General features: G+C 51.6%; 1 protein-coding gene across 9 annotated transcripts in view; it reads right to left on the reverse strand.

Moving 5' to 3' along the window:
• Positions 1 to 13,625, reverse strand: part of NGEF (neuronal guanine nucleotide exchange factor) — a 102,967-nt gene that overhangs the window by 28,832 nt on the left and 60,510 nt on the right. For 4 of the 9 annotated variants that reach the window (XM_027591226.1, XM_027591225.2, XM_027591231.1 and 1 more), the window contains 2 exons: positions 7,061 to 7,203; positions 992 to 1,302 (listed from right to left, as the gene is read on the reverse strand). In XM_027591226.1, the coding sequence (XP_027447027.1) occupies positions 992 to 1,302; positions 7,061 to 7,203 (454 nt within the window). Of the gene's footprint in view, positions 1 to 991; positions 1,303 to 7,060; positions 7,204 to 7,310; positions 7,610 to 7,907; positions 8,174 to 13,625 lie in introns of those variants that run through there. The other 5 variants (XM_027591227.2, XM_027591228.1, XM_027591233.1 and 2 more) reach the window with 5 other exon arrangements.

The raw sequence follows: 13,625 nt of genomic DNA on the forward strand, positions 1-13,625 counted from the left end.
GCCTCCCCCAGCCGCCAGCGAGCGCACCGTGGTCAGCAGTACCCTCAGTGCTGGTCATGAGCGGTGCGCAGGTTGCTTTGCCTTTTAAATACACGAGAGGAGCAAATGTTTCTCCAGACTCCAGGGCGGGAGGGAGGGGCAGGGGTTAAAGTGAGGCAGACATCTGGGGCCAGACAGGTCTGAAGGGGCGTGTGAGTATGGGGGGCAGGACACAGATGATGACACTGCACCGAACCGAATCTCTTCCTTTCCCGCTCTATCTCCACTTTTGAAATTTCACGGTGAACACACATGTGCACAATCACCATTCCTCCCCACCGTTCTCTCCCCTTGCCCTTGATCGGCCGCGCTCCCGTCTCTCTAGACCGCGGGCTTTCGCTCTCCACCCAAGTATCCTTTGCTCCACTGAAATGCACACGCAGATTTCTTAGCTCCGTGTTTCCGCATTTCCGTTACCGTAACTTTCTCATAGGATCACTTCTCCCGCGAGCAATATGCCGTTTAGGCAACCCAGTGCCCTTGCCTCGGCCTAGCTGACGGGCAAGATCTGCCTGGACCATCAAGAGGAGCCGGGAAGGCACAGCCCTCCGCTTTGGCACCGTTTCGTCAGGGTTCATGGGACTCCGGAATAAAGCGGTGGACGTGAACCTCGGGGGGCTGACCTTCTTCACAGGCTCAGCGAGCTGGGTGTCATGGAGGGCACCAGGCTCACGTGTGCCCCGGGGATACCCGACAGTCGCCCTCTCCTGACAGCGACGCCCAAACACTCACGATTGGGCTGAGCTCTCCTACAAGGTAATGAGCTACTTTTGGTTGCCTGTGAAATAATGTGAATTTCCCTGCGTGTTCTGGATGGCTAAACCGTGCCAGGGATTCTGGCGAGCCGGCGGGGGTGCCTCCCCTCACGGAGGAAGCCTCAGCGGAGCACGTTAAAAGACCTGTACATTCTGAATGGAGCCCCCCCCCGCCCCCCCGCAGGGCGGCCCTTTACCTCCTGCAGTTTGATCTCCTCCGGCTGGAGGATTTCCAGCACCCCGCTGCTCTGGATCTCCGGGAGGTCCTGCCAGAGGTTAAATCTCGAGTGGGGGTTACTGAGCAGGCAGATCTGGGGCAGAGCCTTCCTCTCGGGTGGGCTTACTTCCTCTTCCTCTTCCTCTTCCTCCTCCTCCTCCTCCTCCTCCTCCGGAGTCTCCTCGCTGACCGGGGAGCCGTGGGCATTGGCGTGTATCTCTGCATCCTGCTGCCTCCTGGTTTCAATTTCTTGGAGAGTTGATTTATCTCGGTATTCCTGATACAGGAGCCCTGAAATCAAATAGAGTTGTAATGAAGAAAAGGGAAAGATTTCAGAGGAAGATCTTTTCCGATCACTAGGTCAAGACTTGGTCCTCTCATCAAGGGCAGATGCTGTGCCCGTGAGAACAGCAAAGCAAGCCAGCCCGCCCGCGCCTGTCCCGCAAAGGGCTCTACCCAGCCCAATGAACTGCCACTGTCTTCATTCCTTGGGAATGATCAGCATATGGAAGTTCTTTCCAACAAATAAAGAAATCCCTGAACACATTCAGAATCCAGTCACACAAATACACGCTTTCCCCACACACACTTGGCAAACAAGTCTAGAACTTGATGTGTTAATAACCAGTGTGCACAGTTGATGGAAATGCCCTGATTATGTTTCAATATCCCAACAGTATACCTTCCCTAGCCTTAAATGCTTCAATATTAAAACTCAAGTATGTTCATTTGTGAAATGGGAGTAGTTGTAAATTCTCATTTTGAAGGAAAAACCAATAGTTCATCAACCTTATGATTCAAAAGGGAAACATTCCTTTTTTGCTTTTAGTTTCAAACTTACTTCCCTGACCAATTGTACTTAAAATCAATGCATTCCAAGTCTCCAAGGAGACTTGGGGGTACATATGAATCAGCACAAATGTAGCATCTGGGGGGGCCCATTTCAGACATCCTGGTTTCAGGGTGGAGGGACTGTCTTTTCACAGCAGGAAAGCCTCAGGGGAAAGGGGGGGTCCTGGCCCCAGGCAGTGGGGGTGGGGAGGGGGGGAGGGGTGTGGAGGGGGTCAGACCACTAAGGTCTTGTCTGCCTGCCATGCCATGGAGGTGGCAGTCTATGCCGTGGGCAAGAGGGAGGCCCCGAGAGACCTTAGGCAAGCAACTCTGGTCTCCATCTTTGGGTGGGTGTGGATAGGAAGAGAGAGGCTGTGTTAATTTCCCAAGGGGGTGATGATGGAGGCCTGAACTGCATGTAGGCGGGGGGAGGGATGGAGCCACGTGCCTGGTTCAGGGAACAGGGTTAAGGTAGAAGATGGGTCCTGGGGACTGCCTGGTGCTGGGGGGCGGGGGTAGCAGAGAAATCCAGGTGCTCCAGAGAGGCCCCCAGCTGGAGAGGTCCAGCAGGCAGCTAGCTGAACATACTGGTCTGGACAGCAGCCGGGGCCCCTGGACATGTCTACTTATAAAACAAAGATAATTTTCCCAGGAAAATTCTAACTGGGATAAATGCACCACTTGTAAAGCACTTTCTCTTACAATGCAGACAAACATTAGCAATTGTTCCTTTCTTATCTCATTGTTGAATATATCTAAACAGGAGATTTAAGGAAAGGAAAGATAGAAAACCTGAATGTGGCCGGATCAAGTATATTCATGAATGGGAGCCCCATAAATCTGCCCTGTGGAACTAACTAGTTGGCTTCCTATGCCCCATAACGCGAGATTATAAAGCCTTTATGGTAAGTACAGCATTTACTTTAAAAAATTAAGATCCTGTGATTTTGCAATGTTCCAACCCAGCAGAATACAACATGAAGGCAATCTGACAAAGGAACGAGAAAGAGAAAAGGGAAGTCTCTGTTAAATGCAACCCGGACTGAATATCTATAAAGACAGAGGTTTAATGCCACTGCATCCACCACATCCAGTCATGAGCATAAGACATAACTGTTGTGCTGACCTTGAACCAACTGTTCTCCTGTGATTCTGATGCACAGTGTTTACAGAGGTTTAAATAAACCAACTTTCCATGAGTTGACTTGGATTCACTTTTCAATGCGAATGAGCCTCCCACCCAGCAGGTACTCAGATACTTGTTGAATTGAACCCCTTTTAAAAATGCAGCTTTGGGGCACCTGGGTGGCTCAGTCTGTAGAGCTTCAGACTCTTGATCTTAGGGTTCTGTGTTCAAGTCCCACATTGGGTGTGGAGCTTACTTTAGAAAAAAAATGCAGTGTCGAAGCTTCACCAAAAGTGTCTAATTTGGCATCTTTCTGACAGTTCAAAAATATGTCTTATACATGCTATCGTGGGCACATCATGGGTAAATACTATCTCCAGCATCTCAGTGTGATACATATGGTGAAAAGAGACGGAAATATCAGCGTTGTGGGTAGCCGGGTTGAAAATATTAATTCTGAAATCACACTGTGGCAGACACTGTTGGCTGTCTCTCCTCTATCCCCTGACACTCCGGGTTCCCAGCGACCAGGGGAGGGGTTTTCTCTGGGGGCTGACCCACTCGGTGCTCAGGGAAGTGGGTGAATGTTGACTGATCAAAACCCACTGTGACCCTCTAAAGTACACGTGAAACTAATATTACACTGTATGTTAACTCACTGGAATTAAAATAAAAAATTAAAAAAAAAAAAACTTTCTCCAGAGGAAAAACAAAAAGCAACAAAACAAAACAACGAACAAAAAAGAAACTATTCTTTAGAGAGCTCTCAATTGTCTCAGTGGTATAATGGCTTAGCCTTAGGGACTCCCTTGACAAGAGAAAAAAATCACAGAAATTAGGCTCAAGACTTAGAAAATAAATGTCCACATCCAATGTAAATTTCCCTTAAAATCTGGCCTCATATGCCCTATGAGATTTACAGAGAGCACTCAGTCCTAACCTCTAGGTTCAAAGTGTACAGGTTGCTCATATATATGCTGAAAGCCAGGAAATAAATTTAACAGAAGCACTTGGGGAAAAAAAACCATACCTCCCTCCCTCTTGCCAGTGGTGGGTTCAGACATGAGCATGACACAACCTGGCCAAGGAGAGTAAGGGGACATTTTACATCCTTGAGAAGGGCTTCCCAGGGCGCCTGGGTGGCTCAGGAGGTTAAGCATCTGACTCTTAGCTCAGGTCTTGAGGGGTTGTGAGCTCAAGCCCCACACTGGGCTCCATGCTGGGCGTGGAGCCTACTTAGAAAAAAAAAAAAGAGAGTGAAGGGCTTCCCAAAAAGATGTCCCTCCTCAGCAGACACCTGAAGAAAAATTTTTCTTTTTTGCATTTACATGTGGCTGCTTGGGGATGCCATGCCTGGAGCTGTGGCAGCCATTTTGTGACATGAAGAGCAAACGCTGAGAATGGGGGAGGGAAAGGAGCTGGGTAACTGCCTGGCTGAATGAACCAAACTCCAGAATTTTCTACCTCTCAACGAGAAAAAATACCATTGTTTACTGTCATTTTTTGCTGGATATTCTGTTACTTTTAGCCAAAGACTCCCAAAACAAGTAACTTTAGAATTTTCTTAAAACTCTTACTTCTTTCTGAAGTGTTTAGAATATGAATTTAAATACCAGTTTTCCTGGAATTACTGTGACTACAAAAGTTATTTGACACACTGCGTAACCATTTTTCAATGCCTATTTATTTTTATTGGTCTTAAAGTCAGACTAATAGCATAGCTTTACCTGAGCAGCTACATGTTAGCTGATTAAATTTCTGTATTCATTGTTTTCTTAATATGTTTTCCTATCTTGTATTTTATACAGTCAGCAAGCACAACTTTATATGAAAATGAACTCTACTGGTAGAATCTTGCACCTGGCATAGTATATTCATGCAGATATACAAGACCCAGTTCCCATCTTCCCTACCTAAAATGTTTTGTACCAGGTTGGGTGTGCTGCCCTACAAAAGAGGGTAAGTCCCCAGCTCCTCTTGCCAAAGCCCCTGGAGTCATTCAAAAATCTCACTTTCTCAGGAGAATCATTTTTTTTTCTTTGAAGCACTCAAATACAAACTTCTAAAGGGCGGGGGATTCATTTATTTTTTAGCGAGCACCTTCTATGTGCCAAGCATTTGTCAGGTCAGAGGCAGCAACAGTGGGCACAGGCACGTGACACCAACGGCAGGGGCTCAGGGGCTGTGATCTGTAAGGACAGTTGTGCTCCGTATCGTGCACAATCCCGGAGGAATTCTGTTCCGCCCTCTGTGGGAGACACTGCAGACTCGAACACGGGGTCTGCAAATGTGCCCATACGCGTTTTCCACTTTCTTCCCCACTTCATTTTACTGTGGTTGTAGGAATTGGTCCTTTCCGGATAACCTGGCAGAGGATTCACTTCCTTCCTAGAGCTAAAAGCAGAGAGGGCTATTGTAGGACTCTGCTTAGCACAGTCCCCAAGTCCGTGATGAGGGAAGTGAGAAGGTGCTGACAGCTCTGGGCTGTCATCCGTCCATCACAGCTGGTGAGCAACTACTATGGATCCAGCCCAGGAGCCAGGAAAAGATATTCACCAATTATACCAGCAGCGCCTGGAAGGGGGCAGTGGGAGAAAAGACTCAGAATGTCAGTTTCTACACTTTGCCAGATGAGGGATGGGAGGGCCAGAAGGGGTGCGGGCCAGGGCCCAGCTTCAAGCCTGTGCCACTTGCCTAACAGGACCAGCTGCCTCCAGGAGAGGTGTCTCCACATGCCCCGATGCAGAGGAGAGCCTCTCTCTCTGGGCAAGGAGGCCTGGAGCTCTCCACCCCCACTCTATGTCCTTCCTAGTTACGACACGGATGTGAGCCGTGGGAGATCCCTTCCAAGAGGGTGGAAGTCAAGGTTTTCAGCGTCTGCCAAGGCAGAGGGGGTTGTCCTCACCACAAAGGACAGCGTGGCAGAAAGGTGGGAGAAAAAGGTTTTGAGGAGTCTTTGTCTTCAGCTCAGCCCCTCTCCGTTCCCCCAGCAAATAAAGGGCAAATCTGCCACCGTCACCGCCACCAGCCAGCCTGACACCAACCAAATTCCCGGAGTCAGCGCTTCCATCCCCTCAGCTGTGCCCGGCCCGGCTCCTCTCTGGCTTCAGTCTGGAAAAACCCTCCCAGGGGAGACGGGGCTGGCCCCAGAAGTCTCCGGAAGGCAGGGTCTCCTGGGGCAACAGAAGCTCTACTTCCACTTCGCGTCTACCTGAACGTCTGGGATGGAGGACGATGGCGATGTGTTTAGGGAAGCGAATTTCCGAACCTAGAATTTTCATTTAATGAATAAACTGCTTCGCTGACAACACTTTAGAACGAAAAGCTTTTCTCAGCAGCCGGTACCATTTCCCAGAGAATGGAACCCACATGGGAACTAGTTGGATGTCATTAGCAATTTTTGACTTTTAAATCTAAGTGCTCTTTTAAATCTAAGTGCTCGAGTTCTTGGGACACCTTCTCAATCCACTGTCTGCGTTCACCCAGTACATGAGCCGCAGCTGCGGGGAAGGTGCGCACACAGGCTGTGCCCCACACCTCCGGCCACGTTCCTGGAAAGGCAGGGGAAACCAGGCTTGCCTTCCTAACCCAGGGGCCTCTGGGGCGCCCACTTTCTCTCCACTTTCCCCTGAGCCAAGTCCCCCATGCCTCTTCTTGCTGAGCCTGGGTCTCTGCAGAAGCCATTCTCAGGCTTTGCTGTCTCTCCAGGTCTTCCCCCGGCCCCTGGGGGAGGGGGGCAGGCGCTCAGGCAGCACCCCCTCCTGCAAGGCCCAGCAGCACCTCACCCCTGGTCTTTTCGGCAAAAATGACAAGGGGACAAAGGGCCCTTCCCCAGGAAGGGGCTGGGCAGGTACACCTCTTCGGAGAGGACAGAAATCCATTTGCTGAAGCCCAATTATACAGCACTATTGAAATGTGGTGGTTTTGCCTATAGAACCATTTAGAGCCAAATATGTCAATAACGTTCCTTAGTCACATCAGATACCTTTGCTCACCGAAATGCAACGACATCTCAGGAGCAGGGGGACCCTCGGAGTCCGCCAGGAACCCGCGTTTCCCCAGCGAAGCCCGGCTGCCGCCAGGGACACCCACCTATTTGTTCGATGAGGTTTCTCCAGGAGTCGGCGGGAATGGGGTGGATCATCTGCAGGGCCTCGGTGAGCGTGGTGGGGCTGTCGGCGAGCGCCGGGCACTCCTCGGGTGTGGCCCCATTTCCCGGGGTGGAGGACGACTCGCTGCCAGAGAGAAGGAGGGGCAGGGCCGGTTATTTTTAAGCAGCGACACACCTTGGCCAGCTCGCGAGTGGCGTCCGCACGAGGGGCCCTGGCCAACTGGACCCTACCCCGGCCGGTCCAGGCCGAATGGCCGTCGCCCCTCCGGGCCAGGCGGGCCCCACAGGCCCTTTTTGTCACCGCACCAGGGCGCGACCGGGTGATTCATTCCCACACCAGCCCGCCCAAAACCTTCATGTTTTCGGAGCTCGCGGGCAGGCGTCGGAAACTTGGCGCGCCCTGCCTGCTCCGCGGCGCCGACCGGCCGCCCCGACGGGTCCGGCGGCCGGGATCCCAGCCGGCGCTGCTCACCCCGCGCCGTTCGCGGTCACACGACCTCCGGCCCCCGACTCCCTTCGGGCTCCGATCCTCGCGTCCCAGGGCCACGCGGCGCGGGAAGGGGGGCGCCGAGCAGGACGCGCGCGCCCAGAGCGCTTTGGGAGGGAGCACGGGAGGAGGCCGGGGCAGGGGTCCCGCAGTCGGCGGTCGGAGCCGGGGCGCACCCCGAGCCCCGGGCGCGAAGGCTGCACGACCCACGCAGCGCGTGGGAGTGGGGGGGCGGCGGAGCCTGAGGAGCCGGGGGCGGGCGCTAGGCCGCTGGGGTCGGCGTCTCCCGCCGGTGGCGGGGGGGGAGGCGCGCGGGGGTCGCGACGGCCGCTCGTCCTCACCTGCCCGGCAGGTGTCCCGACGCCGAGTCGCGCGCGTCGCTCTCCGAGGTGGAGCTGTCGTGGTCCACGGCGCAGGCAGCACTGAAGGCTGCGGCCAGCAGCTCCATGGGGGCCGGCGGCCGGGCGGGCGCTGGGGCCGGGTCGCGGGCCGTGCCGGGGGCTCGGAGCCGGGCCGCGGGCGACGAGTGGGCTCCAGAACCGGGTCGCAGAGCGCGCCGCCCGAGCCGGAGCTGCCGCCGCCGCCGCCGCCGCCGCCGCCGCCGCTGCCGAGCGCTCCCGCAGGCGGGCGGACCGGCGGGCGCGCGCCTGGAGGCTCCGGGTTGCCACGGCAACGGAGGAGGCGGGAGGGGAGCGCGCGGCGGGGGCGAGGCCAGGCGGCGGCGGAGTGGGGGAGCCCGGACTGGGCGCGACCCGGGCCCCGCGGGCGCCAAGTGCAGCCCGCGCCTCCCTCCCGGCCCGCGCCTCCCTCCCCTGCCGCGGCCCCGCCCCGCCCAGGGAGAGGGGCAGGCAGGATGGGTGGGGGCCGGCGACCAGCGCCTTCACCTCCCGCCCCTCCTCGTTGTCTGGCGGCACCCCCCAACTCACACCGCGCACGGGTGCGGGTCACGTGACCCTCTGCCCCACGCCCCCTGGAACCTCCGCCCGGCTCACGCGGCGCATCCTCTGCTGCCCCCCACAGGCACCGGCCCGGGGACCCCCGCCCCTATGCCCGGGACCCAGCTTTAGTGGAGTGCGTCCTCACTCTGTGTGAGGGAGCCCGAGGTAGAGACTGGGGTCTTAGAGCAACCTTGCACCCCTGTTCCTGACAGAGACTATGGAAAGGGGGCCGGCTGGAGGCCTCTTCCTGCGGGTCTGGCCGCGCTCGGAGACCCGGAGGACCTGGTGGCCGGGGTTGGGCATGGGGGAGCGAGAAGAGGAGAAACAAAGTGCCCTCAAACTTCCACCCGGTTTCCCTGCCTGCTCACATTGACCCTTGCAATCTGCTCCTTCGGGATAACTAGTTCAATCCACTTCTGGATACACAAAACCAGCAAAAAGGGGTAACTGGAGTCGAGTGGAATGTGAGTGACCCGGTGTGACGGGGCAATCTAGAGGGATTTTCATCCAGCGAGACGACTGGCCTGGTTCTCGGTGTCCTTTTCTGAGGCCAGCCTGCCCGCTCCCCCCCGGATGGGCCCTCGGTGGCGGCGGCCGGCCTCCGCAGGCCAGGGCGGGTTTCTGGGGATGCCTGGGGCGTGGGGAGTGGCCTGCAGAGCAAAGTGGAGAATCTTCCTCTGCACAGTAACCCGTACCTTCCACCCACTGGGCATTTGTTTAAGTTAACCAATTCCTCCTTTTGGGTTGCAAATACTGCTGGTGGGAGGGCTTTAGTTACTGGTTAGTAGGTTGGCTCTGCTGGGTTCCTTAGCCAGCCATCTTGAACACTGAGGTTGTGGTAAAAGGGAGCGTTTGGGGCGGGACGAAAGAAAGCAGCTTGAGGTGGGGCTTGTTGCCTGGAAGGGAACTCCCCTCCCCAGACGCTAGCAGGAGAACCCCCATGGGCCTTCCCCCAGTTCTCACTCTGAGAAAAGGACTCAGGTTGACTGAATCCCAATCCCTAAAGCTGCCACTTCGCTCTTGGTCACCTCGAGGGGCCACCACGGAGGGGTCTGACCTCTTGCTCTTAAGGCTGCAAATTATTTGCATGACAACCACCTGGTCTTTTTCCAAGCCAAACCCCTTCCTTCTTCGACTCATTCCACAGATCCCAGACAACCGTCTCCTGAACTCCACATTTTCATCTGCTCTCTGGCCATATTTGCCCCAACGCCTCCTATACATTCCACTAGGGCACACGCATGTCGCCACTGCTCTCAGCAGCCAAGCAGGAGACCAGGCAGAACCCCAGAGCTGGCCTCCACCTTCTTCCTGTCACCCCACGCCTCAGGGCCTTACTGAGCCCCCCGGATCCCTAAAGTCCTTCAAAGCAGTACTGCCCACCCCCAACCCCTGCATTTGGACCTCTCCCCAGTCCATCCTTCTCTCTGCCCCTTTTCTAAATTATGGGTCTGCTTTGGTCCCTTTCCTGCTCAACAACCTGCATTGCAGTCCCATCGCCACCAGCCCCCTGGCACAGTACCAGGCTCTTCACCAGCATGCCACTCCTTTTCTGTTTCTTTGGGGCCACTGCCCTTGCCGGCTCCTCTGGGGCTTTAGCTTCACCACGTACTTTTCCAGGTTCTGAGCTTTGCAAGTGCTGTTCCCTCTGCTAGAACTCTGCTCCCCTGGTCAGGTCCTCACTCCTGCAGGTTGAGGCACACGGGGGCATCCCCACCAGGCCCCTTCCCGTGAATAACCAGCGGCATTACCTGGCACCGTAATTCTCTGTGAATAGGGCCATCCTTACATTAAGCCATGGTTCCCTCCATGGCTCATTTTTCATCAGGGCCCAAGGAAGAGCACTGTGTGGACAGTCCCTAGGACCTACCTCTTAGGATGGTTTCACCAGCCCTTAAATTTGATGTAACACTAAGCTGGAAGCTGTTACTTTCACACTTTGCTTCACCAAGGGGAAAAGATTCATTTTTTTTTTAAATCAGAAAATACTCAGGCGAAATTACATATATTAAGATGAGCATAACAAAACCTTCCAATTGAAAAAGAAGCTAAAAATATCCTCCTAATTATAAAATCGGTTTAGAAAGTCACTGAGTTCTGAAGGCATATAACTTTAAGCTAAATCCTGCACATTCTCTCTCCTGTCAGATTTAGTGCTCATCAGGCTATTACTAAAATCTCCATTTAACCAATATTTGTTCAGGATCATTCACAAAATATAGATCAATATTTCAAATATTTATACCTGATTAGCACATGGTGGGTGCTCCATACGATTTGCTAAGATATTAATGGTATGTTTTTCAAAAATATTCAGTTATTTTATATGTGTAGCCTAAACATTGTTTAGTTCTTCCTTTGGGTTATAAAAGGTAAATATTGAAAACAAAGGGGATTCTTATTTATGTAGCAATCTCTGCTTTGAGGAACCCTCATTTAGATTTACAAATGTTACTTTATTCTGAGGAAGAATAGGGAAAACCAGAGGAAATTTAGAAACGATCTCATCCAACACTTGCATTTTACAGAAAAAGCAGCTGAACCCGAGGGTTAAAATGACAAGCCCAGGATCACACAGCTGGCTAATGGCAGAGTTTTGAAGTATATCCTAGTAAGTATGCTATATTGTGTGGGACAAAGGAACTGCACATTTCTATTTACTTATTCTAAGTGTTTTATAGGGTCACACGGCATGTCACCAGGCTCTCAAATGTTAAGACACATTTGCATTTTTAAACCTAGTAGGAAAACGACTTGGAATTTTTTTTTTTTTGGTAGTAAGAGGATAATCCTTACATATACATTGGAAACGTCTAGAAACAGGTGCTTGATAGCTTTTAATTAAGTTACCCGTATCTTCTAAAGCCATAAAGACAGTAGTTTATTTTTGTCACCCTCTGAAGGCTTTTCACTTGCTTTGAAAATCAACACTTTTAAACCACATAGGCAGCAGCCCCAACAGTCAATCTGCAAGGGGTTACTGCCTCGAGGTTAACTGAACCCCCAAAATTCAGGGAGAGAGTTAGGAAAAGGACAAGATGTACCTCTCTCACTGTAGTGCAACTCCGAGAAACCTGGAAATCCACACCTGTTGGATAGAAAGATTTCTCTGCGAGGAGACTTCGAGAAGTCGATTGTTCTGTTGCGTGGTTGGAAGTATTTTACTGGTGAGGTGGAGTTCTTCCCTTACTTTTGATCATGAAGATAAATCGCAAATGTGGGGTTGTAAATGTTACGGAAATAAGTTAAAAGCAATCAATTTAGCTCTCTGTAGTGAAGAATTAATCTTACCCAAAGAGAGATTTAGCCTTTGCCTTGGGCTCCTGGGAGGTGATCTCTAAGCCACGGGGATGGCTTATCTGATAAGAAGGGTGTCTTTGCTTTCCTGGAGACCTGGGAGCAGATAAGGTGGGGGCTTTGGGCCAGGTGATAATAGCTCAACCTCCGGAGGGGCTGAAGACTGAGTGGCCAAACGGTTCTAGGTGACTGAGCCCCAATGAAAACTCTGGACACCAAGACTCAGGTGAGCTTTCCTGGCTGTCACACGTGTGAGTCCTGGTCAGAACTCCACTGGGAGAAGACAACTGGAATTCCAAGTGGACCTTTTCTGGACTTTTCTGTCCATGCATCTCTTCCCTTGGCTGACTGAAATCCATAGCCTTTCGTGGACTAAGCCATAACTGAGTATTATAGCTCTTAGTGACTTCTGAGTCCTTCTACCGTATTTTTGAACTTGAGTAAGGGACCCTCAAACTCTGCAGTTGGTGTCAGAAGTGAGGGTGGACAGGTAAGCTGTCCCCAAACATCACCAGCCTCTCCTCTGTGTTCCCTAAACAGCCTGCATGGATGTATCCTTGGTTCCAGTCCTCCTTCTACAGTTATTGAGTGTAGCATTGGCGTTCCCTGGTGGTACATCTTGTCCTTTGGCCAACAAAGATATTTCTTTAACTGACCTCTTTGGGAACTAGTGGGCTTCTGGGGTTGCTGCCTCAAGCTTGGGGGAGGTCGCTGTGACCTGTTTTGGTGAGGGGAAAAAAAAGAAAAAAAAAGAAAAAACCACTTAGGCTGGATTCGCTGTTTTGGTAAAGTGAGGAGTATTTTGTGTTTGTTCTTTTTCTTTGATATGGTTGCTATGGTGGACAGTTACAGTTTTAGTTAAATAGGGAAAAGCTCAGAGGGACGAAGAGATGCATATGAACCTTGGGCTGGTTTAAGGAGCTAGGCCAACGCTGGATAGGTTTCAGCGATCCTGGGAAGCAGGCTTACTTGCTGGAGATTGGTATTGCTGTGCTGAAATACATTTTCAGAATCAAAAAATAGGTGGCCAAGCTTTGCTCCACGTCCAGATGTGGGAGGCAGCCTGGATGCTGTTGCTTGGCTCATGAAATGTTGGAATTTCCAAAGCATTTTGATGGTTGGTGTGTCCTTATAGCGTCCTTAAGAGACTGGGACAAATGCTGGCCCTGTCTTCAGTTATGACATGCAGACAATCATATGGCCTTGATGGAAATGTATTTCTCAAAGCTGGCTCCCTAAAATAACTCATGGGGATAAGAAGCTGTAATGCTTGTGTCTTTATCTGGAGCTGTGGGAAATGAGAGGGGACCTGGGCTGTGACTTTCTTTGGAATATTCCTAACCGAGGAGCCTGGGACATATAGGGTCCAAGAATTTTGGCTGTGGGTGATGTCATGGGCTTTTGACCAATAGGAACATCCTGAATAAGGGGGAATCAAAAATACTGTGATTTTCAAGGTATGTGGAGGCTGAAATTTAGAGTAAATAGGGAGTTGCCCCAGTACACATAATTTACATTTTAGGTTGCGGCCATGGGGGTTTATACGCTCTTCGCTGAAACTCAAACTGTAAAGGGATGACTAGCCCACCTCCTTCCACTTAAATTTATTCATTTTAAATTATCTTATAAACTATATAGTTAGATCTAATTTAGTCCTATATATAGTAAGTATAGTGTACTATACAAATAGGAATTAGTATCAGTATTATTAGTGCTTAGGAAGCCTACATATAGCACTAAAATACATTCACTGTTGTAATGGAGAATTTATTGCCTTAACCATTAACCAAATGTAGCAAAATCGTGTAGGTACAAAATGAGAAA

The sequence above is a fragment of the Zalophus californianus genome, chromosome 3, assembly GCF_009762305.2.
Source record: "Zalophus californianus isolate mZalCal1 chromosome 3, mZalCal1.pri.v2, whole genome shotgun sequence".
NCBI classification, from domain to species: domain Eukaryota; kingdom Metazoa; phylum Chordata; class Mammalia; order Carnivora; family Otariidae; genus Zalophus; species Zalophus californianus.